Source organism: Excalfactoria chinensis, chromosome 26 (assembly GCF_039878825.1).
Source record: "Excalfactoria chinensis isolate bCotChi1 chromosome 26, bCotChi1.hap2, whole genome shotgun sequence".
NCBI lineage: Eukaryota > Metazoa > Chordata > Aves > Galliformes > Phasianidae > Excalfactoria > Excalfactoria chinensis.
In genome coordinates this window covers 1,800,495-1,827,582 of record NC_092850.1, presented here as the reverse complement: position 1 = coordinate 1,827,582, position 27,088 = coordinate 1,800,495, and the positions used below count along the sequence as shown (strand labels likewise).

General features: G+C 54.2%; 1 protein-coding gene across 3 annotated transcripts; it reads left to right on the top strand.

Moving 5' to 3' along the window:
- The first annotated feature begins 13 nt into the window (after window positions 1-13).
- Window positions 14-26,968, top strand: PIP5K1C (phosphatidylinositol-4-phosphate 5-kinase type 1 gamma). 3 transcript variants are annotated; one of them, XM_072357322.1, is made up of 18 exons: window positions 17-210; window positions 8,978-9,009; window positions 10,243-10,329; window positions 10,640-10,770; window positions 11,278-11,395; window positions 13,115-13,267; window positions 14,169-14,468; window positions 15,128-15,333; window positions 16,141-16,224; window positions 16,726-16,774; window positions 17,728-17,812; window positions 17,929-18,090; window positions 18,982-19,120; window positions 19,402-19,434; window positions 20,779-20,886; window positions 21,074-21,206; window positions 25,012-25,095; window positions 25,458-26,968. In XM_072357322.1, the coding sequence occupies exons 1-18, from the start codon at window positions 102-104 to the stop codon at window positions 25,458-25,460; spliced, it is 2,016 nt and encodes a 671-aa protein (XP_072213423.1). In that variant the 5' UTR covers window positions 17-101; the 3' UTR covers window positions 25,461-26,968. The 3 variants fall into 3 exon arrangements, with proteins under 3 accessions (XP_072213422.1, XP_072213423.1, XP_072213424.1); XM_072357321.1 differs by having other exon boundaries at window positions 14-210; window positions 25,012-26,968; XM_072357323.1 differs by lacking the exon at window positions 25,012-25,095.
- The last annotated feature ends 120 nt before the right edge of the window (window positions 26,969-27,088 follow it).

Here is a 27,088-nt window from a genome sequence, read left to right as displayed (position 1 = left end):
CCCAGGCTCCTCAGCGGCAGCGGCGGCCGGAGCCGGGAGGAGCTCGGCGGCGGCGGCGGGGGCCTGCCGTGCCCTGCCGTGCCGTGCCCTTGGCGGCGGCCATGGAGCTGGAGGTGCCGGAGGTGCCCGAGGAGGCGGAGGGCTCGGCCGTGGCGGGGGCCGGCGCCATCACCCCGGAGGCCGGCGCGGGGGGACCGGACGCGGCAGGAGGTAACGTCCCCCGCGGACCCCGCCGGGCCGAGTCCCCCCCCGGGCCGTGCCCCCCCCCACCCCCCGTTCCAGCTCGTCGTGGTTCCTCCCGGCGCCGCCCCCGGGTTCGGCGTGGGCCGCTCCTGATGCCCCCCCCCACCCCGGATGGTTCCGCCCTTTGGGGGACGCGGGGGGTGGGCGGGAGCTCCGTGTCCTCGGGGCCGCGCTCACACACAGACCGACCCCGGGGCTCCGTGCGGCAACGTCCGGGCTTCGTTAATGGCCGTAGGATCGGCTTTGGTTGTCTGTGCCCGGGGTCCCTCCGCAGCAGCGAGGTGCGGGCTGACAGCCGGACCGGGTCTGTCGGCGGGGATCCGCGCTCGCACCGAACCCGGCGGTGGTTCGTGGTCATTTAGAGACATCCTCTGTCCCGCCGGCCCCCGGCTGCCTGCGTGCCCCTCAGCTCGTGGGGCCGACAGCCCTCAGCTGCGCTGCTGGGGAGCGCGGAGGGAGGGGAGGGGAGCCGTGTAGCTGTGCGCTCCGTGTCTGCTGTGATGGACGTTCCCCCCTCTGTGTCTCTGTGCGGTTGTTTGGTGCTCAGTCCAAAACCGAGTATCTGTGCAGGCCGGTGCTCAGCCCTGCGTGCTTCTCTGCCCATCGCAAGTGCGCCTGCATTTCCCGAGCCTGCGGGGTCTTACTGACAGCAGAGATGAAGTGGAGCTGGTAACCACACCAATGCTTCGCTATTTACATCATTTCTTTGAATCAAGCTGCACGCTGCTCACTTAAGCAGAGCCCAAGCTGTGTCGCCCAGAGCTCCTATAGCTGTGGACAGCAGTAAAGCAGCCCCGAGTGTTTTCTGGAAGGAGCCCTTAGGCCTGGTGGCACCGCAGCAGCAGATGGGTTCAGCTCTGCCACCTGCAGCAGATGGGGCCGTGCATGGAGCCCTTGTGCTCACCTCGTCCTGTTTCAGTGACTCCCAATCACGGCACCTCCATGTAGTGCTGCACCATCGCTGTTTGGATCCCCATTGGAGGCGGTGAGACCCCTATAGGATGTGGAAGGCTGAAGAGAGCTGCTGCTCAGTGAGACCCCCACAGGACTGAGCTGTGGGAGCCCTCGGGGTGCGTTTTGAAGGAGGAAAGCAGCGTAGTGCCGGCAGCCAGGCACGCTCGTGAGCAAACAGGGCTAATCCATCTCTGTGAAAACAAGGCCTTGAGGTTTTGCGAGTTTTGCAATCACTGCGGCTGAAAAGGGAGTTTGAAAAAGCTGAGTGTGTGCAAGGCTCCTTCCTGCCCCTCGTCCTGGGAAGGAGCTGCAGGCAGCGTGGGGGGTTGTTTGCTGGTGTTGGTGCAGGGCTCGGAGCTGCTGGGGGCGGTTGGGGAGCTCTGAGTGCAGCGGGCATTAAAAGCTTTCGGGCTGAGGTGTCCTGTCCCCAGGAGCTGGGGGAGGACAACGTTCCCCTGGGGGGCTGCTTCTGTCCTGGGGGTCGCATTGCCGGCAGCTCACAGTAAGAACTGAGAGCAGAACAGATAGAGTGTTCTCCTCCCTCTCCTTGCAAAGGTGGAGTCTAGAAATCCTCATTCCCCATTGGGCTGAGAGTTGGTTTCGGTCTGTTTCCATTTCTCATTGTTCCTGTTGCTCGGGTCGCAGCCTGCCCGTCGCTTACAGCGGGGACAGAACGTTCTTTGGGGCTGAATCCCTCTGCTTTAGGAGCTGTGGTGATGCGTGGGGGTCTCTGTGTGTTGGGAATGGACTAAACCCCAGAGGCACTGGGGCAGTGTTGGATGCCACTTACAGAGCTCTGCAGCCCTTCCCTCTGCAAAGATAACTGAAGGGCTGCTGAAAGCCTTTCTGTTTTCCAGTGAGCAGATGAGAGATAAGAGAAGAATTCCAACCCGTGGGGCATGAGCCGCTCAATCTGTACCAACGTGATGGAGAGGGAAATTGGAGAGAGCTTATCAGCTTGAGGAAAAATCAAATGTAAACATGGTCCTCAGCATGATTATGGTGCACAGCTCAGTGGGTGTCACATGCCTCTTTCCTGTGAAATGGTGCTGTAAGAGGGTGACAGAGGGAGCCAGCAAGGCAAAAGCACTCACAGAAACACCCCGTGCCCTCAACTCAGAAAGACCCCGCAGCTCCTTCACAGTCAATAAGTCACAGCTCAGCTGCAGGGAAGGAGCGAGGCGGTGCAAATGGAATTCAGGCTGCTCCAGCAAATGAGTTGTCCTATAAGAAGTGGATCAGCCTGGACCGGGGAGGGAGGCTGGGATGGCAGGGTATGCAGCAGTGGGGCTGGTGGCTGCTTGCTGCTGCTTGGCCACGAAGCCAGCAGGGCTGGGGTTCAGGGGGATCAAACAGCCCCTACGAGGGGTTGGTGGGCGCAGCATGTGATTGGGAGCCATGGTGGGAGCAAGTCGCTGGCATGGCCGTTGAAGGCTGCATGGGATGCACAGCCTTAGTAAATAAATATGATTTTCCCATATAAGGTGATTGCAGCCTGAAAAGTCGGAGCAGGAATTCTAACACTTGTTTTCTTTCCCCAGCACAGCCATCATTCAGATGCAGGCAGCTGAGTGCTGAAATAGGGCTGGGCAGTGCCCTGACCGAGGGAGCCACTCTCGTTGCACATTGCTTCTGCCCTTGTGTTTTGCTGGGCCCGGTTGTCTCTTTGGGCTGCCAGGCGTGTTCCCAGTGCTGGCCGGGCAGTACATGGTGCTCCCTCAGTGGGAAGGGTTGGGTTGTGATGGTGCTCCAGAATCTGTGCGTTACGTAGCGGTTCTCTTCACTATGAGCAGCAGGAACAAAGGGATTTGAGAAGGATCACGTTATTTTGTAGCATGAGGATTGCCAAGGAGGCAACTTACAGGACATGGGGTGGTGGTGGAACCGTCCCTATGGGCAGCTGCACCAACTGCAGCTGCATCCAGAGCCACTGACTGCGACTCTGGCGGTGCCCCATCAGCAGCGGGACACCTGCAGCTCATTGCAGGGCACAGGGCTGTAATTAGCAGGATCTGTTCTCGGCGGAAATTGCTGCTTGCTTTGAAGCTGATGGGGACACAGACAGACAGTCTGGAGGGGTGGGCAGGGAGGAGGTGGGCAGCACTGCTCTTATTCCGCCCTGTATGAAATCAGAGAGGTTGTCTCAATCTGCCATCCCGTCCCAGCAGCGGGAGAGAATTCTTAGGGTGAAATTGCTCATTTGTGAGTGGAACATGTTTGGTTTGAAGGGCAAACTAGCAGCGTCCTCCCGAGCTCCTGGCTCTTCACTTGTTGTTTTTCTTCCTCCAGTTGCAATTGGGCAGCAGTGATGGCAGTGCTGCAGTCACAGTGTGAACACACCCTATTCCCAGTGCTGATGCTTGCAGCCTGCGGGTGATTGAGGTTCGGTTTGTGCTGCTCTCAGACCCTGCTCCTTTCTGTTTCCACTTCAGCTCGGCTCCATCAGGTTGGGAACATCCTGGCCTCTCCAAGCAGAGCTTTCCCAAAGCTGTGTCCGTGGGCTGGATTTTACCCAAGGTCCTCCTGAAGATCAGCGGGATTTAAGGAAAACCTTCATGCTTGGCATAAGGCCCAGAAACGTGGGTTTCTACTTTTGCAAAGTAAAATGAAGGTGATTTGCTCTGGTTGCCTGGTTGGGTGGCCTGGTTTCTTTTAGTGAGGTGCTGTATATGTGCAGAGGAGCAGCTGAGGTTCACGTTCCTTCACAGCGCTGCTGGTGCTTTCTGTGGTGGTTCAGTGTGGGGGGCAGAAGCAATTTGCTTTTCTGTCCCCTCTGAAAGCCCAGGGAAGTCCTGTGTGTCCTGTGAGGGCTGTGGGAGGCAGTGATGGGACCTGCCTGAATGGCAGCTGCTCATCCCAAGGAGGAATGAGCGGATCGTAGACAGAAGTGGCAAGTGCTGCCTGTTATTTCTTGTTTCTATTAGAGCTTCTGCTTTTGGGTTGCTTTGACTTGCCAAGAGAGCTCTCCCCATATGTCCTTTGCCTTATGGCTGGCCTTGAAGTGCTGGCAAAACTGACGCACCCGTTTCAGCAAAGTGGGGCTGGAGAGGCAGTGCTGCTGTTGGGCTCCATGTTGGGTCACATCCGTCCTTCGTGGCTCTGCAGCTTCTGGCTCTGCTTCCTCACAGCTGCCTCGGGCTCTTTGCACAGAGAGCTGCCAATGTTCAACTGCTCTGAGCCTTGAGACTCGCACTGTGATGTGCTGTGTTGAAAACAACACATGAAGTTCCCCCTGGCCTCTGGGGCAATGTGTTCTGCTCTGGATCCCCAGCAGTGCAGCTCCGGCCATGGATGCGTGCTGGAAACCTGCAGCGTCCCCCAGCACCTTTGGGGTGAGCAGCACACATCATCACATCATCACATCGTCTTTGGAGCTTGTTCTGCTGTGGATTGTTCTGTTCCATCTGTTCAGGTGCCTTTGTTAGCATGGAGTGGGAGAGTTGGACCACAGCACTGTGGGCACAGAGAGCACAAACGGCCTCAGCAAGGGAAGGGAACATGAGGAACCCCCTCCGTGCCCACCGCCCTCTGCTGCTGAACCTTTCCTATCGCCCAGCCTGACCCCCCCCTGACGCAGTTCTGCGACCCACTTCTGAAATCCCCTTTTAGCCCTCAGTGTGCGAACACCCCCAGGAAAATCTCTGTCAGGCGACATTAGCAAGAGGGGAATTAAATCTTAGAGGATTGAGGCGAGCAGCTTTGGCTGGAGTAAATCAGGAAATACCTCGCTCCTTGAAAATCCAGGTGTGTCTTCGGGATGATTTGTGGCCTTCAGACCAGGCTGGGTTCTGGTTGGATGGTAGGTGCAGCTTGTTTGGAAGGGTGCTGGCACGGCTGCCCAGGGAGAGGTGGAGTCTCCATCCCTGGAGGGGCTCCGAAGCCACGGAGATGTGGCACTTGGGGTCGGTGGGCATGGTGGGATGGGGTTGGACTGGAGCATCGTAAAGATCTGCTCCGACTTAATGACTCCGTGGGGGCCTGGCTCTCTCCATTGCTACATCCCAGCCTGTTTTTCAGCTCCAGGAGTTTGGGACTGGCTCCGGTGAGGTTCATTTTTCCAGCCACCGCCTCCCTCTGCCTGGCACAGCCCTGTGTGCAGGAGTGCAGAGCTGATCCTACCCCCCAGCAAAGGCCGGGGGCAGCTGGCCCTTGCCATAGCTTCAAAGTCCTCCAGCCTGTAATGACCTCGTTCTAAATTAGCGTCGTGGTTTTGCTGCAGTGTCATGGATGCAGAGCTGGCTCCATCCCGGAGAGGCTGCGCTTCCTGCCGTGCTGCTCACTGCCTCTAATTAATCCTAATCAAGCTTTGCTTGAATTTTAGGCAGACTTGGGCTTGAAGGCTGCACTGAGGAGCAAAGCCGGGGCTGGGAGGAGGCTGCAGAGTGCTGACCTTGGGCCCATCTCACGCTCACCCCGCTCTGGGATGTGCCAGGAGCGTGTTTTGCTCATCTCCGCCGTCCTCCTGCAGCAGGAACACTGCGTTCAGATAAGGCTGCACCTTTCCCATCCAGCAGACAGAGGCTGAGCATCCATCCCCCTGGGTTGCATAACCGCAGCGGAGCCGAGCGGCTGCAGCCTTCTCCACTATTGGATGTCAGCTATTGTGGGCTCCTCTTGATGAGGTTTTTGTTTGGCTTTTTTGTCAGCTGTGTCACAAGGTTCGGGCTATAGGCGCTCTGAAATGGTCCTTTTCCTACATGCAGCTGATGGGAGACAAGGAAACAAATCAGTTCTTTTTAAATTTCATTTCCCCCAGCTTGTCCTGCTCGTTCCCTGCTGTAATTGGCCTTCTCTGCTGTAAGCGCTTTTCTGGTTAGTTGTCAAGGAAACGTTTTAGCAGGGCACATCCTGCCTCAGCAACCCGCATCCCGAAGGACTGATGCTACTCTGCACCTGCATCCTGGGAGCAGCTCTGGGCAGGGAGGCTTCAACCCCCCACAGCATCCCCACCCCATCCCTGGCCTGACTGAACAGATGAATACGAGGCAGGGCTGATGGCTGCCTTCGGTGCAGAACCATTTCTTCATGGCAGCCCCACGTGCTGGTGGTGATGTGCAGGGCTGGGTGTGGGTCTGGTGCCCGTTGTGGGATGGAGCACACTGTCTCTGTGCCCCAGAGCCCCATCCTGCCTTGCAGTACATGGAGCACTTTCTGTCCCCAGCAAGTTTATGCTCAAGTGAACAAGGGGAAGGGGTGGGAAAGGAGAGCAGGGTGCAGCGTTGGCATGGAAGAGAGTGCAGTGCCATCAGGGCATCATTTAGGGAAGTGACTGGCATCATTTGCCAGTCCAAAGTTGTTGCCCAAAGAGGAGAAAGTGCACACAGTGATCAGAAGTAGGTCATTGTGGCTGGGAAGGGCAGGGTGTAAGGAGCTGCCTTCTCAGAGTGGCTGCTGCACGTCCTGTCCCTGCTCCTGCCCTGCTCCTCCCAGCCCATTGCTTCGGGCCGCTCAGTGCCATATGCTGCACTTCATCTGTGAGAAGTTTGGGGGCTGCTTCCCCCGTGTGCCAATTGGGGCACTGCTCCTGGCCAAGGCTTGTTTCCTGGCATCTTCTCCCAGTTGCAGTTCTGTTGCCTTCGTTTCATTTTCTCAGCAGACCCTTATGGAGAGCAGCAGCTGTCTCTCTGGATGGACACGCTGCACTTCCAGCCTTTCTGTCCTTATTTCTCCCACTACACATCTGCTCCCTGTGCACAGCCCTTGCCTTTCCCAGCTCATGCCCTAAAGCAGACAGTGTGGGGCAGCCCAAGCGGATCCCAGCGCTGTGCTCACAGCCTTCACCTCCTCCAGTCCAAAGGGTTTGCTCGTGCTGTCTCTATCATCATTGAACAGAAGCAAAATTCCCACTGGACATCTGCATGTATTCCATGTATTTAGTTGCAGTCACAGCACTGTTGTGTTCCCAGCACCCAGGGAGTGCCCCAGCCCTGCACTGCGCTGCTCACTGACTTGAGGGCTCTGATGAGGAGGATGGAGCTGAAGATGCGGGTTCCTTGCTGAGCCTTCTGCCTACATCAACATGAATGGGAAGCGAGGGGCCTGGAGACCTCAGAGTGTGAATGTGTTGGCACAGCGTGTTGCGTAAGAGCAGAAATGGGTTATCTAATCTGGAGGAGGGGCAGAGCTAAATGCAGAACCAAGCTGGGGCACGTGCTGGAGCCAAGGCGTGCAGGTTTGGGGCTGATGGCGTCCCTCTGGCTGTGGCTACAGTGCAGGAGCCGGCCGGGCTGTGCTGAGAGGCAAATGGAAGCAATGGAGACAAAGCCAGAGCTGGGAACGGAGAGCAGCACGGCATCGGATTGAGTGAGAGCAGCGTGTGGGTGAGAAGAGCTGAAGGCAGCCGGTCAAGCGTGTGCCGAGCATCGCAGAGCCCCGCAGCAGGCACAGGGCTGAGGCCGGCCCACACTTCTCCAACCAGAGCCACACCAAACGCTTCCGCCCGCACTAAGCTGCACCAAATCGGATAAGAATCATTTCAATTAGCTTGCTGAGCATCCAGACTTCCCCCTGCACGGCTCTGGTGCCCCTCAGACCCGAGTGCCGGCTCTCGTGGCTGCGCAGCCCCCGCGCTGGGTTTGTGCAGGGCCATCTGTCAGCATGTTGAGCCGGTGGAAGGGTTTTTTCCCCATGTTCTGCCTAGAGTTGATTTCATAAAGCCGATTTTTTTCCTCCTTGGAGAGGTTTTGCTGCTGATTCCCTTGTGCACCTGAAGTGTTGTTTCTCCTGGAGGTCCCCAGTCCTCGCCTTGGGACCTTCCTACGAGCAATTGGTGTTGATCCCACACTTGGTACGTGTACAGCAGCAGACACTTAAAAGCTGGCAACGAAAGCAGCTTGTTGTAATTATCACAAAATTAAAGATAATCTCCTGCTCTGGAATTGTGACAAAGCACAGCAAAGAGATTAGCAGGGCTCGTGGCTGCGTGGGGCAGCACCCCAGCCCTTCCAGTGCTGTGGATCCCCCTGCCCTGCCCATTGCTGGGCTTTGTGGTTTGTGACCAGAAAAGTCTGTTGTCATGGGCCAAAGAACTGCTGTTTCAGCTCCAGATTCTCTGAGGCAAGCAGTGCTGTGCTCCGTTGGTGCTCGCCCTGTCTGCTTTATGGCTGTGCTGTGGATTAGCTGGATTTCAACCCATGCAAGTGAAGGCAGTGATTTAAAGCAAAACACCAAAACAAAGCTGTTCCAGCTTTGCATATGCAGGCAAAGCACTTGGATTGGGAGGCTGAACTGCAGGCTGCTCAAAACACCACTGGGATGAGGTGGTTTTGGCTGCTCTTCCCAGCTCTGGACCTATATCTGAAGGCTGCAGGCCAAATCTTAATGTCTCACCATTGGCTGCAGTGGAGAAATGGTGGCTTCTTCCAAAGGCAGCAGTGGAGATAAGCAGTGGATTCATTTTTGTGTTCTGTTTGGATGCTGGGTTCTGTCAATAGTTCCAGTGATCAGTGTGCATTGTGGGGTGGCTGGGAAGGAGCTTTGTGAGCATCTCTGTAGGCCTCTGGATGTAGCTGGCTGTGATGTTGCACAGCCCTATGACTTACGTGGGGTCTTAGGACTCTCTGCTGAAACCTCCATGAAAAACGATTGCTGGGAGAAATGGTGCCTGTGTGACTTTGGGTGAACCCAGGAACTTTGGGCTCCTGCAGTGGTGGCAATGGAAACAGCACGACTGCTTGGTGGGCTTTGCAGCTTGCTTGAATGAGCAAAGCAGTCTGTTGTTGTCTGGGTGTTTTAATCTCACATGCCTGTCTTTAGTGATGCTCTGCCCTTCTCTCCTCAGGTCTGGCACCGAAGAAAGCAGCCATCACCGAGGTGAGATGGTCTTGAAATCCCTGTGCTGAGAAATGAGAATGCAATGAATGAAGAATGCAATGCATGGAGACTGCATGCTGGGCTTCTGCAGGGCCTCACCTGCTCCTGGCGGTGGGATGAGGCAGCACAGAGCCCTGTAGCAGGGCAGCAGTGCAGAATGAGCCCCACTTCTTAAACGCAGGCTGTGTGCAGGAGACTTGTTGCTGATTGTCGTATGAGGGGAATTGCTTAACCAGTGTCTGTGGCTTATTATTGTGGGAGGGTGGTGGTGTGCCGTGAGGAGGGGCAGGATGGTGCAGCTCAGGCTGGCGTGCAGGAGGATGCTCAAAGAGGAGTAGGAAGGTTTTGAGGGAGAGATGAGGCTGCCCCTTTGTTCCCAAAGTACGGGACCAGAAATAGCTGCAAACTCCTGATTAACAGCTAAACCACAAAGAACTTCTGTCTGAACAAAATTATCTGCTGTTTGCTGCAGCTCTGAGAGACAGTGATATAATTCTGTCACTTGGGAAGTGACCTTGGATATTGCTGCTTTAAGAGCTGCCAGGGCCTGGCTGTGCTGTAGTGACACAAAGCCCCAAGTGCTGCTGCTGGGGCTGCAATAGATGCTGCATGCAGCTTCCCCCAGTGGGTTGCATCGGCATTCTGCTGGATTGCAGCTGCCATCTGCTCCCTCCTTTGCAAAACTTCACGAGGAGCTGTTTTTGCAGCTTGCCCTGTGTGGGCTTGTCCTTTGAACTGTTAACAAATGAGATCTTGCTTAAATGGATTATCTCCATGTGAACGCAGGAGCGGGGTTGCGTTATCCACGTTATCAGCCTCTTGTTTCTCCAGTGAAGTGTGAGGCCTTGCCGTGAAACCTGAGGGCATGGGATTTTTAAGAGCAAACCTCTCGCAGTTTGATTTAACGCGTCACTGTTTGTAATCGATGAGAAATCAGAGCTAAGCATGCAGGGAATCCCAGCAGCCGGGAGGCACGAGCTTCTCTCCTGGCTCAGTGTCTTTGCCATGGACTCTGGCCCATTGGGGTTGGGGGAACTGGGTATTTTCAGCCCTGTTGTCTTGAAGGATGGATGGATAAATCAAAGAGTCTTGTTTGAGCTTGCCAGTGCCAGGTGCACCTGCTTGCAGTTGGGACCCCTCCGTCCTTATGGCTTGGTCCAGCCTGCACTGTTCTGTTTGTTCCCATTGGCCAGGCCAGCTATTCTGAGATGACACTGTGCCCTTTTGTTGCAGGGCCCGTCACTACCAGGACAGCCTGGCCAAGGAAAGAAGATCGGTCATCGGAGCGTCGATGCTTCTGGAGAAACCACCTACAAGAAGGTTTGGATCTGGGGAGCACGTTGGTAGTGGGCAGAGAAGTTGGGGCCAGGGGTCAGGAGTGGGGCAGCTGAGCTTTCCTGGCTTAGCATCCGATCTGACTTAGATTTTATGCAGCACCCTTGTACTGTGTGGTCTTGCAAAGTGCAGACAGAGGTCTGATTGGATGTGTTCAGCAGCTGGCTGAGGTTGTTCAGCAGCACGCAGTGCTCAGGGCAGTCATGGAAGGCACAGGGATGGCCATGCTGTAGTGCAGGGAGTGTTACAGCCACAATCTGTGTGCACTGACACTCGGCTCCTTCCTTCTTGCCAGACCACTTCCTCCACCCTGAAGGGGGCCATCCAGCTGGGCATCGGGTACACAGTCGGCAACCTGAGCTCCAAGCCGGAGAGAGATGTCCTGATGCAGGACTTCTATGTGGTGGAGAGCATTTTCTTCCCAAGGTAAAGGAGACAAGGAAACAAAACGAACGGATGAGTTCTTTCTTTTTCCTCTCACTGATTCTTTCAAGAGAGCTTCCATCTGTTTTTAGATGACAGAGATGGATGCTCTCAGTGCTTTATGGATGCATCCGTTTCGTATGTCGCAGTGGGAAGTGTGCTTGGGTTAGCCTTGCTGTGTGCTCTTCCTTCTGTCTGTAGGATATCTGCCTCAAAATTACACTGAGTTTGAGATGGGAGAGGCTCATTCTAGAGCTCTTCACCTCTGTAAACAAACAGAGCTCCCAAGAGCTGTATTCTCCATGTAAATACATCCTGCTTGGCAAGTGGCTGTTCCTTGCGTTCTTTGGAAGTAGGTTGTGGCAGGTAATTTAAATCCCACTCAGCTGTTGTCCAGCCACAGAAGAAAGGCAGTTTGTTTGTTTGTTTGTGTCGTTTTATGAGGCTCAGTTTATCCCTCCCATACAGCAGCCTGTGAATGGTAACACCTCTCATGTCTGTTTTGTGCAGTGAAGGAAGTAACCTCACCCCAGCTCACCATTATGCCGACTTCAGGTTCAAAACCTACGCACCGGTGGCTTTTCGGTACTTCCGGGAGCTCTTTGGGATTCGTCCAGATGATTATTTGGTATGGATGTATTTTTGGACTTGTGTTTGCCCATTATTTGAGAGTAATACAGTAAAAGGACCCCTAAATTGAGGCTGTCTCAATCTCAGCAAGGAGTGGGAGGAGGCTGCGCCTTTGGGGCTCCTCTTCAGCTCTGGGGGATAAGGCCAGCACCACTCAACCAAAGCCTGTGTCTGCTGTGAGCTCACACTGCAGGGAAGGGGGATGACCTGCTTCAAGTGTGTGCTGCACAAGCTGTTGTGGGGTTCCCTCTGTCGCTGTCCCTGACAATAACTCGCTGTGTTTACCAGCAAAAGGGGCTGTGTTCAGCTGGCTGCAACCCTGTAATGTCCCCTGGGGCTCCGAGGACAAAGATGGGAATTTGTCCTTGTGTACTCACTTGAGAACTATGTGAATGTAGTTATGTTAATCATCTTATGAAGACAGAATAACGCACGGCTTGTTCCTGTGCTCGGAAAGCTCCTCAGAGCTGTTTTTAAACTACCCAGAGCTGCAGGCTGCTGAGGCTTGGAGTGCGCTGGGGTTGAATTAGGTCCCATGCATGTTTGCTCAGGGGATAAAAAGCTCATCCAAATGAGCTCCCACCCTCCCCACTTTCTAACAGCCGCTTTTTTTCTGACTTCAGCAGTAGGCAGGGGTAACCATAGCTGTAAACATACAAGCAGAAACGAGCCTGTGCCATTGCATGGCTTGACAGTCACTGCGCTCCCCATCTGTGCCAGCCGAGATAACGCTGCCTGATTTGATGAGTGGCTCAGAACCCGGGTGAGGCACAGAGCCTGCTCAGCTGCAAAGGTCACGGCTCTGATTTGTTGCTTCTGCTTCCCCCGATTCTCTCTTGCCTGCCACAGCAGCAAATGCCTTTAATTATGCATGAGATAATTAACTTGATAAAGTCTTGGATCATTAATCTGCGCGGTGCTGGAAGCTGCCTTCAGTACGTGATGACGAGCATTTATTTCTCTGATTATGGCCCTCACGTCCCCTGCCTTCCTCTCCTCACCTCACCTCATGCTCCGGCAGCTCACGTGGGGCCTGATTGACCCACACAGACACCCCAGGGTTGGTGCCTCACTGCAAAGTGCACGTCTGCACTTGAGTGTTGTGTTCCTGTTTCTGCTGAGGACCTGCATCTTGCATCCTGGTGTCTAGAAATGTCCTCCCAATGCAGCACCCCTCGCTGTTCTGAGCGCTCATCCCTTTCTTTCTGTTTGCACACCTGCTCTCGTGCTTTCTGTGTGTTTCCAGCCGGAGCGAGGGGAGATGTGGCTGTAAAACACATCTGTAGAGCAGGGCAGCACGAGGCCTGCTGAGAGCAGAGGAGCATCATGTTCCTTCCAGCACAGATACCCAGAGCAGACTGGCGTGTCTCTTAAAATCCTATCTTTCTGTCTGTGCTGAAAGGAGCCTCGATGCGATACACACAGATACGCACAATGGGAGAAGATAAGATGTCATTATGAAGCCTGGATGTTGCTGAAAGCAGAAGATTAGCTTGATTCTGAGCAGTTGGGATGCTCTGAACTGTAATCTCTCTCTAATTGTAAATTGTCCATCAGCTTTGCTGCTTAGACCTAACCTATAATGAAAATAATTCTCTTTTGAGCTTTGCTACCCCTTAATCTGCCGGGTAGGCAGCGTGCTGGGGAAAGCCCTCAAGGTCATAGAGCTCAGTGTGCAGTGAGCTAGGGCTGAAAGCATCATCTTTTTCCTCCCTAGTACTCATTATGTAACGAGCCCCTGATAGAGCTGTCCAACCCTGGTGCCAGCGGCTCCCTCTTCTATGTCACCAGCGACGATGAATTCATCATAAAAACTGTGATGCACAAAGAAGCTGAATTCCTCCAGAAGCTCCTTCCTGGTTACTACATGGTGGGTATCAGCCAGCACCGGGGGCTGGGTTTGCAGTGGCAGATTTCTGTCCCAAGCCCTACACAGGGCACGTTGTCCACCCGTGATTCTTGTGGCAGAGGAAGTTCATTCCAGTTCCTTTAGAGCTGGGCCGTGGGCTTTGCATTCTCCTTGGCTGCCTCTGTTGCTTTCAGCTCACAGTGCAGCACGCCGATGAGTGGGGCTCACTGCTGCACCCAGCCAGGTGAGGGGAGGTGAGAGTGGGGAATTCAGTGCAGCTGCTGCTGTCTGTCAGGAGCTGTCAGGGCTGTCCTCCCATCACAGCCTGCAGAGATGTTCTGTTTCCTTCCCAAACTCTCCCAAAGCTGAACAAGCAAATCACGTCCGTCGTGTCATTCCTAAGAGTGCGGCTGTCTAACAAAAGGACGCGGCGGTGCAGCAGGATGTCCGTGCTCTCTGCCCATCTGCGTGTTGTACAGCAGCTCTCCAGGAGGAGGAGGAGGAAATTGATGTTGTTTTGTTTAATCTTTATTTTTAAGTGTTCTGACACTTCAGGAGAGCCAAAGAGAGCGGCTATTTTTAAACCTGAAGTTCCCACTTATTTGTGTTTTTCTCCTCCAGTTCAGTTTCCCTTTTTTAGCTGCTGTTGATGGGGAAAGCAGGGAATTTCCGGACTTGGTTATTTGCCCAGAGAGCTCTGAACATCCCATTCCCTGCACTCAAGGCCTGGTGGTATTTTGAGGTTCCAGAGCCACTGAAATGCAGGAGTTTGTCAGAGATGTAACAGCTCTTATGTCAAGTTCAGAGCATCTCGGGGTGATGAATCCATAGCCTGGCTGCCTCGTTCATGCGCTCTGTGTTGGATCACTGGGAGTCCTGTTCCAAATGACCTTTCCCGGTGCTTTTTCCAACCCCACTGCAGAACCTGAACCAGAACCCACGGACGCTGCTGCCAAAGTTTTATGGACTCTACTGTGTGCAGTCGGGGGGCAAAAATATCCGCGTGGTCGTGATGAACAACATTCTGCCTCGGGTGGTGAAGATGCACCTGAAGTTCGACCTGAAAGGCTCAACCTACAAACGCCGGGCATCCAAGAAGGAGAAAGAGAAGTCCAGCCCCACGTACAAAGACCTGGACTTCATTCAGGACATGCCCGAGGGCCTGATGTTGGATGCAGACACCTTCAGTGCGTTGGTGAAGACGTTGCAGCGAGACTGTCTGGTAAGGAGGGGACGACTGGGGGAGTGGGGTAACAAAGTTAGACAAACAACAAACAACTGAGAGTATTGTGAACCTGCTAACCCCAAAGCAGGAGAAGTCCTGCTGCTGCTCTTTATGATGAAGGCGAAGCAGTGGAGTTGAATCTTGTAGCAGGCTCAGAGGATTAAGGCATCCTTTTACCTTGGGCATCAAACTGTGGCAGTCTTGCCAGTTGTAGCTGGGCTCTTGGGACTAAATACATTTTCCTATGTGACGTGTAACAGGTATTTATCATGGAGTCACAGAGTGGTTGGTTGGATGGGACCGTAAAGCTAATCCAGCCCCAACCCTGCCTGGGCTGGCTGCCCCCCACTAGCTCGGGCTGCACGGAGCCTTATCTGTGGCCTTGAGCACTTCCAAGGATGGGGAATCTGCAGCTCTCTGGGTGGCAGCGCCAGCGTTCTTCTTACAGTGATGTGTTACTTGTGAGCCTTCATCCCTTTGGGTTGTGGGATGGCCAGATTCTGCAGAATCCAGAGGTGTTTACTGATCAGAAATGTTCAAGCTCTGGCAAAGCACAAACGCAGATGGGCTGTCCCACACTTCGGGGTCTTGCTTTGTTTGCACAGCTGACTTGTGCTTTTTCTGTCTTTGCTCTTCAATTCTGTACTGACTTGCAGGTGTTGGAAAGCTTTAAAATCATGGACTACAGCCTGCTGCTCGGTGTCCATAACATCGACCAGCAAGAGCGGGAGCGGCAGTCTGAGGGAGCGCACAGCACGTCGGATGAGAAGCGTCCCGTGGGGCAAAAGGCACTTTACTCCACAGCCATGGAATCCATCCAGGGTGGGGCTGCCCGGGGGGAGTCCATAGACACAGATGACACGTAGGTGGAAACCTGGGCCCCTCCTGCTGGGTGGGGTGGGGGGGGCAGAGTAAACCTCAAACTGAGGGCTGCTTACAGCTCTCCTGGGGCTGTGGCACTGCTGCCCGAAGCCACCCCAGCACGATCAGCCATGTAACTGATGGAGCAGTGCACCAGGGTCTGCCCCATCTGTGCTCCGTGGGGGCTGGCGGTTCCTCCTGGCTGTCCTGCTGGCCCTGTGGACTTTGCTACCAAATGCTGCGTTTTGCTGTGCTGGCTGCTGGCAGCCACACTCTGTGGAACCAGCTGCTCCGGTTTCAGTGGAGGATCAGTCACAGTGGAGCCAGGAAGTAGTTTGGTGTTTCCATTCGTTCAAAAAGCATCCCTAATTGTAGTGGCCTGCTTTATGCTTGCGTGCTTCTGTTGTGTGCTGGTGCTGCTGCACCTTTGGCTGATATTAAGGAATACCTTTGTCCTTACAGATCTGCTGCCTTTTATTGGCAGCTCGTGCTGATTTGATAACAGATCCGATCCTCAGAATGAAATATCCCATAGCTAAGAAAAATCCTTACGGTGTTTTCTGGCCCCAGTGGAGCAGCTGTCACACAACACAGGTGCTGACCTGATATCTCACGTTTGGTGATCCAGGCTGGCAGCCCCTGTGTAGGATGGGCCGGGTGGGTAGGTGGCTGCTGGTAGGTTTCATTCTGTCTGACCACCACATCAGCTTCCCCTCCTTCCAGCTCTGTCACCACCCTTCCTCCATCCCAGGACCCAACAGCTCTTCTTTTTAAGTCTGTACTCACCGTGGCCTTGTTTCACCTGCAGGATGGGAGGAATCCCAGCAGTGAATGGCAAAGGAGAGCGTCTCCTGCTGCACGTGGGAATTATAGATATCCTTCAGTCGTACAGGTAGGTGCCTCTGCAGTCATCTGTCCTCTAAGCGTGCTCCATCTATTTTCATACTGAATGAAAGCAAGATTTTCCTCTCCTGAAGAGTTTGATGGCGTGTGGGCAGGTTACTTAAAGCTGTCTAATGTGTGTTGGGAGCTCTGGATTTTTATCTTGTCCTTAGAACAGCTGGTGACTCCGAGCTGTTTGCCTAAGGTACAATGAGTTGTTCTTAAAGGAATTCCCCATCACTGCCTGGGATGGGCAGCACAGAGCCAGGGAGGGACGGGGATTTGCTGCAGATTTGCAGCCCTGCTCCTTCCCTGGAGGGTTCCCATGCAGTCCTGAGCCAGCTGATGGTTGTGCTCTGCTGAACTCCTGGCTGGAGCAAAGCTATGCTCCGCACAGTGAGGATCAGCAGCTCACTGAGCACTCCTGTGTGGGTCGTGGAAGGTGGCTCTGGCACCAAGTACGTGCCAGAAGTTGAATCTTTCCTTTTCTCTGCTTCCTCCCTGAAATTAGGTTCATCAAGAAGCTGGAACATACCTGGAAGGCCCTTGTCCATGATGGGGTGAGTGCAGGGGGTGCCCTCAGCAGGTTACCTGCCTTGGCTCGCGCTGCTTGGTGCCAGTTACCTTGCTATTTATAGTCCCTAAAGTGGTACAGTTGAAGCTGATGAAAGGAATAGTTCTTGCCTCTTATGCCTCCGCAGCGGTGTAGTACGACTTATTCCCAGTCAGGTTTTCTTGCACACTCCACCTCCTCACACACTTAGCTGTCATGCTACCAGCTCTCCTCCTCTGCTCCCATCTGTCATTTTCCTCCTCCCTGTGTTAGCAGGAGCTGTGTGTGCAAGGCATGTGCCTTCATGTGTGCTGAGGAGCATTGCCTTGGCTCTGTTTGGTGATTGACTGCGGTTCCTCTCCAGTAAGCTATCTACTAATAAACCCCTCGCAGTGTTTCCCTGCTCTCATCTCCAGCAGCAGCAGTAGGTGTGTGTTTAAAAAGACCATCCTCAAGATATAGGAACTGTTTGTCAGCATTGCATATCCAAGCTTCCCTTCACAAAGTAACGCAGGAGAGGGGGAGATGCCAGGTCACAGCAGCACAGCGACATCAGAAGCAGACACACCAGGTCCATTAGAAGTATGGAATGTGTGTGGGGACCCTTGGCTGAGTGCTGGTGTGTAAAGCCAGGTGTGCTGTAAATGTCAGCCAGCAAAGCCAGAGGAAATTTCATGTGTGTAATCAGGTCAATATTTGAAAAATCCAGGAAGTCTCTAAAGGAATAAAATCACCAAAATCCATTATAAAATTACAGCAGGAGCGTAATCAAATGCAATCAAATGAAAGGCAGTGCTTCAGGCTTATTTATAGCATTAATCAGATCATTTCAGTTAAGCCTTTCCATTTTAAGGATCTATCAGTGCTAAATGCTGGAATAGAAAAGATTGCATCGGCTGCTTTAGAGATTCTGCCTTGAGGAGTAATTCTGAACTGAACCAGCGGTTTCTTCCTTTCCAGGACACGGTGTCAGTTCACAGACCCAGCTTCTATGCAGAGAGATTCTTCAAATTCATGACCAACACGGTGTTCCGAAAGAACTCCTGTAAGCACGTTGTCTGGGAAGCGAGCGGGGCCACCTCTGCCTATGGAGGGAAGGGTTCCTTTGGAGTGACTTTAGTTGGTGATAATTCTCTTCTCTTTCTCATTCTTCTCCTGCAGCCCTGAAGTCATCTCCCTCAAAGAAAGGGCGCAGTGCCTTGCTGGCTGTCAAGACTCCTGGTCCAACAGCTGCGTTCTCAGCCAGCCAGCTCCCCTCTGAGAAGGACGAAACGCAGTACGACCTCCGTGCGGCCAGGAGTTATCCCACCCTTGATGATGAAGGTAATGGCTGGTTGGTGTCTGCTGGCTGTGATCAGCCTCTTTCCTAGCAGTGCTCCCCTGTTCTCAGGGAGCTCCCAGCTCTGCACCAAATGCACACCTTTCTTGTTGGGTGGTTCTTCGTTCCCTGTCTTGCAGTGCTTTGCAGGTGCTAAACTTAACCAGGACAGGGGGAAGGTGAGAGTACATTGTTTTGTCGCAGTGCGAGCAGTTGGTGGATTGGGAAGCAACGCCTCTGCATCCCAACCGAGTCCCTTCTTTGCAGCACTGTGTGGTTCTGCAGTAAAAATGGTCTCTTGCGTCACTGCTGCAAGGCGGTCTCTGCCAACTGGCACCAGCAGTCGTAGCCCAAACGCAATCAGAAGGTTGGGTTTTCCACCTGTAGAAAAAATGGGACTGAGAACTGCACGTCTCTGCTGTTTGAATGGGTATAAGAGAGATCTTGCCATGGGAAAGAGAAAGATGAATGGATCTGATTCTTTGCCTTTGCATCGCTTCCATCTGGGCTGGATTTACAGATGGTTGGTGAAAGGCGAGCTTCTTGAGTGTGTAAGTGTTAGATTTCTACCCGTGCAAAGCAGTGAGCACTCGATTCATCTCTTAATTCACTCGGATATTTATCTCTGTCAAGCCAAGCCTTTAATCCAGCTTTGGTTACCACTGAGATGTCTTCCTTGGCATTACATTTCCAGTAGTGTCTATCTGTCACACTGGAAATGGTGCCTACTGGCTCTCTCTAGAGGATGCTTTGGGATAAGCTGTTGTTTTCATGAACTCAGCTCAACTTGTTGCCTGTTTGTGCATTCACGTGGGGGAACAGCAGATGAGGAGCTGATGGTTGACCTGCTTATCTTTCTCCCTCCATCTCTCCTGCCCTGCACTTCGGGCCTGCAGGCAGACCAGACCTGCTCCCCTGCACACCTCCTTCCTTTGAAGAAGCTACCACGGCCTCCATAGCCACAACGCTCTCTTCAACATCTCTCTCTGTTCCTGAGCGATCCCCTTCAGAGACATCAGAGCAGCCTCGGTACAGGTGAGCTCAGTGCCCATTTCCTGCTCGTGCTGCTGCTCCTCTTCGTGCCGCAGCTCTCGACAGCCTGCCCTGTACTCTGCAGTGCTAATGACCAATTTTAATTAAATCTCTCCTGGGAGCAAGCAGACACAGCTTTGATGGGATTAATTATTGCTGGGAGAAGTGTCAGCTGTTAAGTAGAGCATCTCCCTCATGGGGTGGGGAGTTAGATTTGGGTGCAGCGTAGGATTTCTGTCTTAAATCCCCCCCTCTAACTCTGCTCTCCTGGTTTCTTTCTGCAGGAGACGCACACATTCCTCAGGGCAGGATGGCAGGTGAGAAATGTGCTTCATCCTCACGTTTGTCCCACCTCACCTGTGCAAAGGCTGCTTTTCTTGGAGGGCTGAACGTGCTCCTTGATTGCAATGTTAATTACAAGCAGATCTCCCAGAGTTTTGCAAGGAATCTTTAATATCGCCCCTGTTACTTAATGGGAAAGAGGATGACTGGATTTCGGGGGTGCTGCCCAAATGTAGCCATTCAACTAACTCTAGGATTAAGCACAGTTGTCCCTTACTTCCACCTCTGGATAAGCAAGCTTTAAAAGCTGGGAAGTTCCTCCCCTGTGCATCTATCTGGACACAGTGTACGTGTTATGGGAGAGAATCTGGAGCTCTGAGCACACTCGGACCCCCAGAAAAGCAGCTTGGATGCTGCTGGGTGTTCTCAGGAACTTGGGAATTGTTTTTCCTGCCCGTGGCAAGAGGTGGCTCAGAGCCAAGGGCAAGGTGGGACAAAAATCCCTTCTGCATAAGAGTGTCCGGATTTAGAAGCTCTTATCGTGTAATTATCTTGCATACTTTTGCACCAGTAAAAATAACCCTGTTGCCTGTGTCAGCAGGACCTGAGTGAGGACCTGGCTTTGCTGCTGGCTCTGCTTTTAGGTACATCTTGGAAGTGTTATAGTCACAAACTTTAAGATGCGTCTCACAAACTCTCCCTCCTCTGCCCTGCAATCAGTGTTTGGTGCTTCAGGGGAAGGCCTCTCCCCCTGCACCTCCCAGGCATCTCCCCCCATTCCTAATGGTTTCTGATTGATGAGACCATGCAGACTGATGGGAGCGGTGCAGCCGCTGGTTCCAGCCCTGGGACAGAGCGGAGCCAGCCAGGGACTGAGCAGAGCTGGCCAGAACCTCTCAGAGACACGGAGACTGTGTCCTTGGCTGGGCAACTGCCAGCTCCTCCTTCCCAGGAGGACTATAGAGGCAGCCCTGCTAACACAAGCAATTACTTTAATAGCAAGAGGTATTAAATTGAAGACTGTCACAAACAGCTCCTGACTCGCAGATAAATAGGATGTTAACCCCGGAGTGAGCCTCAGTGCACCAGAGCTGCAGCAGAGGTTGGAGGCTTTGGCTGTTGGGAGGTTGATGGATAACACTGGGATAGATCTGGGCCCGTGTTTTCCCCAGAGGCCAATTGTCCTTTTTCCCCCTGCATTCAGGTTGACATCACCCATCCTTTCTGCAGCGCTGGCTCATGAATCCCTTTCCTCCCAACTCCACGGTGCTGAAAACCAAAAGCTGATGGAACTGACCCTTCTGCTGGGAATTTTGGTTCCCCAAAACCTCGGTCCTGGGAGCTCTGGCTGAGCCTTCCCGTGTTCCTTCTGTTTCCAGGTCACACGAGGAGGTGCGAGTTGAAGAGGAGATCAGTGATCAGCAGATCAGTGTGGAGCTGGAGCCCAAATGTGATGTTGAGATCGTAGCTCCTGAAGAAGACAAGGAGTAAGTGTTTGGGGGCGCTTGGCAGAGCCCTGCCCAGCCCCTTTTTTGTCTATGGCAGCTCATGCTGACCTGATCTTTCTGTTAATGCAGAGCATCCTCTGCAGTTCCTCTGGGATTAATCACCCAGTCTTGCTCGCTCCCCTCCTGCCCTCACTGACCAGATGCTGTTGTTTCTTCCCCCTTCCAGAGAAGCAGCTTCTTCAGCCTGTGCCATTGTCATGTCCACAGCTACAATAGAGGTGGAGACGGCCAGCCAGGCCTCCGAACCAGCCAGCCAGGCCTCGGATGAAGATGACGTGCCAGTCACAGACATATACTTTGTAAGATACCCTCTGCCTGGCCCCTTAGGGATGGAACGGGGATGTGTGGATGAGGCTGTAATCTCTTTCAGGCTGTGGGATGTGTGGGGCAGCATCCGCCCTACACTGTGCTGAGCACCTTCACGTCTTAGTGCTGGGCAGGGTTTGAACGCAGGGCTATTGCCCTTGGAGAACTCGGAACAGCACCTGGTGGTGCTGAAGCACGCGGTGCCACTGCTGTGGATGTAGTCATAGGTGTGCAGCTCTGTTTGGTGCTGAAGGTCTTATCTAGGCCAGTGTGTTGCTCCTGGGACAAGCCAAGGTGAAAGTGGGTGCTGCAGAGGCCCCCCCCATCCTGGGCCCTGAGCACAGGCACGCTGTAGCGGAGTGGAGGTGGTTGTGGTGGGGCTGATGTGGGGCTCTTGTGAACTCTGGCTTTTCCTCTCCCTGCAGGCAGATGCATTAGGTGGTGCAGTGGAAGTCTAGTACTGAGACAGGGAGTAAGTGAGGTGGTTGCTGTTGGCAGCAGAGTGCGGTGGAGCCTGGGGCTGCGTTCCTCAGCCAGCTTCCACAACGTCTGAGCAGCTTCTGCAGAATGGAGAGGAGTTTTTAGGAACGTGTGCCTGCTCTGTGGATTCCCAGAGTGGAGCTGAGGGTTTGACCCATGGCAGCCCTCCCCCACGTCCTGGCACTGGAACCTTTCCATTAAAAGAGGTGCTCTGCTCCGACTTGCATGGCGATGGAGATGAGCTGTGCCCTGTGAGCTCCTTCAGGCTACCCTGAAAATGGCAGCATTTGGCTCTCCCTCTGCTCATGTGGCTCTGCTGCAGAGCTGCTCACTCGTTGCCGAGTCATTTGGAGGCTCGTGGGAGCTGCAGAAGGAATCAGTTTTACAAGCTTGTCTGTTTGGGTTTTTCTGCATGCTGTTCCAAATGCAAACAGCTCCCTCTAACACTGGCTGCTCTTTCTTTGCCTGTGGATGGCAGCTGTGTCCAGGCTGCCTGCAGATACTGCCTGTTCCACTGGCAAATGTCTCCTAGCAAGGGCCTTCCTCCCTGCCCATGGGCACGTGGACTCCCCCCAACATCCACGGGGCTCTTCTCTAACCAGAAGAAACCATTTGTGTGCAGTGTGTGCTCACAGAGAGCCGGACTGACTCATCAGCATCCCATACTTCATCTGAGTCCTTGAGTTTTGCATTAAATGTGTGTCGTGTGCTGTGGAGTGTTTGTCACTGCTGGGATGAAGGGAAAAGCTGATCTGGGTTTCCCATTGGCAGTGATGGTGGCTTTTTTGTTGGTTTTTCTGCTGGAAAACCGCTGGAGCTCAACTGAGGCTGCACCCAAATGCAGCAAGGCTCAGACCCCAGCTGCCCTGCAAGGAGGCCCCAGGAGTGATGATGGGTGGAAGGATGCAACGTGCAGAGGACGATTCGTCAAGTCCTGGGGGCCCATGGTCTGCTTCTTGAAATCAGCTTCCGAAAGAAGAGCACTTTATCCCCCTGCTCGCTCTCGGGGGAATAAAGGTGCAGGGATTTGCCAGGCACGGGCACTGCTACCCCCACGCATGGCTTTCCTGCCCGCTGATCCGTTCAGGCCTGGAGTTGTCCAGCCCCTTGGTTTATTTTTTGCTCTCTCTTCCATCCTGTCCTTCACATCATCTTTCTGTTGTTTCTGTTTGTTTTCCCCTCCGTTTCCTTTCCCTCACTTACCCCGGGGCCATGCAGTTCACAGATGGGAGGTACTGGATTTACTCTCCCCGCCAGCGCAGACTCCGAACCACCTCGCTTTCCTCCAGGACTGTAAGTGACCATGTTAGCACGTAGCAGAGCTGCAGCTTTGAAACACTGGGGTCAGCAGCTCCATTGCCCAGGGATGCCACGGTTCTGCCCTCTGTGACCACTGCGAGTCAGCCCAGTAGAAACAGGGAACGCAGATCAGAGCTGCCCAAATCAGTCTCTCATGGGATCTGACAGAAGTGAAGACTCAGCCCTACTTCTCTGCAGGCTGAGGGCGCAGCTTCTGGTTCGGTATCACCAGCACTTGGACAGACCTGCAGGCAGCAGATCCATAAAGGTGGAGGCACTTAAGCGTTTATGGATGATGTCAGGCACAGCCCCTTGGCCCAGGAAACCAAACTGGGTTCCAGAGAGCCTACCAAGATGACCCGAAACTGCTGCTAAGCCAGTCTGGGCCTTTTAAGCCTATGGCCAGTCCTCTTTCTGGTGGCAGCTCCTAAATCTGAAGGAGTTGGGAGTTACTGGTGGATTATGGATGGTTTCAGCTCTCCAGCCCTTGCTGTTGTCACCCACAGGCTCCCTCCTCACCGCAGGTTTTTGGTGAGCAGTGAGAGTTTCACTCCCCAAAGATGCAGGGAGGCAGCTCAGCATTGAGGGGCTGCAAACAGAGCTCTGGGTTTTGGTGTTCCGCTTTCCTAGGGGGAGAGCTGCTGTCTTCCCCAGAGGGTGAAGGCAGCACCATCAGAGCCTCGGCACAAGCATTTGTTCAGCATGGCCTGAGCAGCACCTGCCTGGAGCCAGGCTGGGGAGCAGAGGAGGCATCAGGCAGCCTGCATGGGGAAGCAGGGACAGGTGGTGCTCCTGAGCTTGGCTGGGATGAGGAGAGGCAGAGGTTAATGCTGAGCCCCGGATGCTCCGTTTTTATCTTCCCGCTGGGTTTGCAGCTTTGTGCTGCGCTGTGTTGCTGTGCTGAGTGTTGCTGCGCCTCCAGCAGAGCCCTGCAAAAAGCTCCAGGCAAGGTTTTCTCTTCCTTCCTTTCTCCCACCGGTCTCTGCTCACACAGCTGCAATTATTGGTGGGGTTCAGCATGCAGAGCCCAGTGCTTCAAAGCTCTTCAAAGCTCCTTGTGCTTCTTGTAGTACCTTGCACACTGTAGACACTTGGTTGCCAGGCTGGGAACCCCCCCTTCCCCCCCCCCAGGCTTCTTCCAAGTGTCCCATTCCATTTTTCTTCCTCTGTAAGCCTGGCTTGGGCCAAAGGGGTATTTTTTTCTCTCTCCCTCAGGCACAGGGAGACCTGTGGAACCAATAGAGCCACTTTGCAGTAGAAGTTTCCCCCTGTGGCCCTTGAGCCTGGATGTGCTGAGTTGGAGGCAGCAGTGTGTTGGTCCCACTGATGCCCAGTGCCGTGATGAGCAGCTCCCTCAGTGCACCTCCCCTTCCCCTTCTTTTTTTCCAAGATCCAGTTGTGTTTTGTGTTGTGCCCATTCTCATCACCGCCATCTCCAAGACTGTCAGCTAAAACTGACTGGTTCCTTTTTGTGGCCACCATGATCCAACCCAGCCACTGCTGCCTCACTTGGCCTGCAGGGAAGGGGGGAGTCATGGCAGACCAGGCCAAGCTGCTCTGTAAAAGCCGTCCTGGATACCCGAGGTGGCAGCTTGTAGCACACCGGGGGCTCAGGAGGTGGGGTTGGGAGCTGGGAGTGGGTAGCAGGAATGAAGAGCTCCGTCAGTGCCCCTCGGTAAGTCGCTTCCCACGTCTCCTGGTTTCTCCGGGCTGATGCTGTGGCAGGGGCTGAGAATTCCCTCACATCTGTCCGGCCATGGGGGAGGTTGTGCCACTCTCCCTGGAGCAGGGTGCAGTGCCAGCTGCTGGTGGCAGGGAACAGGTAGGTACCGCACGGAGACAGCTCCGCAGAGCCCCAGCACTGAGCCCTGTTCTCTCCCCCAGGCGGATGGCTGTTCTTACTGTATTGTTTCCTACTCTTTTATTTTCTCCTTTTATTTTTTCCTCTTCTCTCCTTTGCTCCCTGCTCTGCTGCTGCTCTCCTTGCATTCTCCCCGCCGTCTCCGGCCACTCTGACAGCCGACAGACGAGAGGAGTTGGGTTTACTCCCCGCTCCACTATAGCGCTCAGCTCCACTCTGTCTCCGATGAGGAGAGCGATACAGTAAGTGAAACATGTGCCGGGTGCCCGCTGCGTCACGGTCAGAGCGTGGGCTCCCTGCGAGCTGAGCCTGCAGAAGCAGCTGCTGCAGCCTCTGTGCAGCTCGGGGCTCTTGCATGGCTGTGGCGGAGCCTCGGTGCAGCTCTGGCAGCAGGAGAGCTCTGCTGTGCCGGCAGAGAACGTATTCAGCTCGACAGGGGTTGAGTGCAGGGAAGGTTTGGGCTCTGCAGGTTCTCCAGGCATGGCGCAGAGCAAGCAGGCTGCCCCGCTCAGCCCTCTCTGCTCTGGGGATTTGATGGGCTCAGACCGATCCGAACACGGAGCAGACACTCGGTCGCTGACTCTCTTTTCTCTGCCTCTTGCAGTAATCTCTATGCAGACACGGAAGCCCCAGAGAGCAGCGATTCCCTCTGCAGGTCGATGTGTTCCCTTTTCGTTGATGCAGCCGTTCCAGTGGGATGGGAAGAGCTCGCTGACAGCAGCACTGCCGTGTGCCGCTGCCCTTCAGGCCGTGGGCAGCACAGAACCCACCCGGTGACCCTCAGTGGCTCCCATGGAGGCGCCCAGTGGGTGCAGGCGATGCCGGGCAGCGACGCCGCGTTTCCCAGCCGTAGCTTCCGACCCCTGTGTAATACTGTGAACCTTTGTCATTTTTTAATCATGTATTTATTTCCTTGATCTTTGCACACAGCACAGAGGTGCTTTTTTAAACATTTGGGTTACTGCACTTTTTTTTTTTTTTTTTTTTTTTTTCCTTTTTTTTTTTGTTGGTTTTTTTTTTTCGGTTGGTTGGGTTTTGTTTGTTGGTTCGGTTGTTGTTCTGGTCGGGGTTGTGGGTTTCTTTTGGTCGCCATATTTGTGTGTGGGCATCAGAGAGGAGCCTGAGCACTGTAGGAGCGCATTGCTCTGAGCTGCGGGTGGAGGCCGGGCTTTAAGGGCAGGCAGCAGCTGCAGTTGTGCAGTGTCCCAAGGCGTTGTCAGCCGCCCGTCTGTGCCTCGGTTCCCTGCACTGTGTGTGTGCAGCTCCCACTTCCATCCGATGAAAGGTGCTACGTCCGTGCAGCGCGTTCAAGGCCGCTGGGTAGAATTGCTCCTGTGTTCCAGTCGTAGCCGTTGCCAACTCACTTGGATCCGAAAATTGCTGGTGACTCCTCTCGATCCCCGACGCGGAGTGCAGGAACCAAACGATTCCTGGCAGTGCCAACGAGTTCGCCTCGGCTCTCCAGACGTCACAGTGGCTTCTGCCTTCACCTGCTGCTGTCCCCTGCTGCTGTCCCCATCCCTCCGTGCTCAGAGCCCACACTTGTTGCCGTGGCCGCTGGCAGACATGGACAGATGAGGACTGGGCTCCTCCAGGGACCACCTTGTGGAGGGACGTTCCCTGCTCTGCCCGGACCCCGCATCCCACCGGAGCTGTTTGGGACCTCGTGGGTGGATCTGACCGAAGCTCCATATTGGACTGAGTTGTGGGGGTTACCAAAGGTTGGGTTCACGCATCTCCCCCGTCCCTCAGGGCAGTTGGGGAGGTGCACGCGTGGCTGGATGTGGGCAGCACCGCACATGGACTGCGGGACAAGCCGCTGGGTGGCTGGGTGCTGGGAATGGCTGCTCGGGGTGTCTGAGGCGTGGACACTTTGCTCGTGGTGGGCTGCAGGCTCCAGCCAAGGGCTGCTGTCACTTGGCGGTGCTCGGGTTGGGCTCGTCCTTCTGTCGGCTGAACGTTGTAGCATCCTCTCGAACTCCAGCAACTCCATCCTCCTCTCACAGAGAGAAGTGAAAGCCTTTAGCCAAGAGGGAGCCAAGTCTCGTGTGCTTTGCGAGTCTCACTTGAGAGGGGGTCAAAATCTCTTTGTTCTCATTACAATCTTCAGCTGTCCTTAGGATTTGTTGTAGGGGAGTTATGGGGGTGGGGGGCAGGGAGGGAGCTCGGTGCCCTTCGGTCCGTCCCCACGGCAGCACTCAGGACTGGTTCACTGAGGCCCCCAAAGGTAAGGGA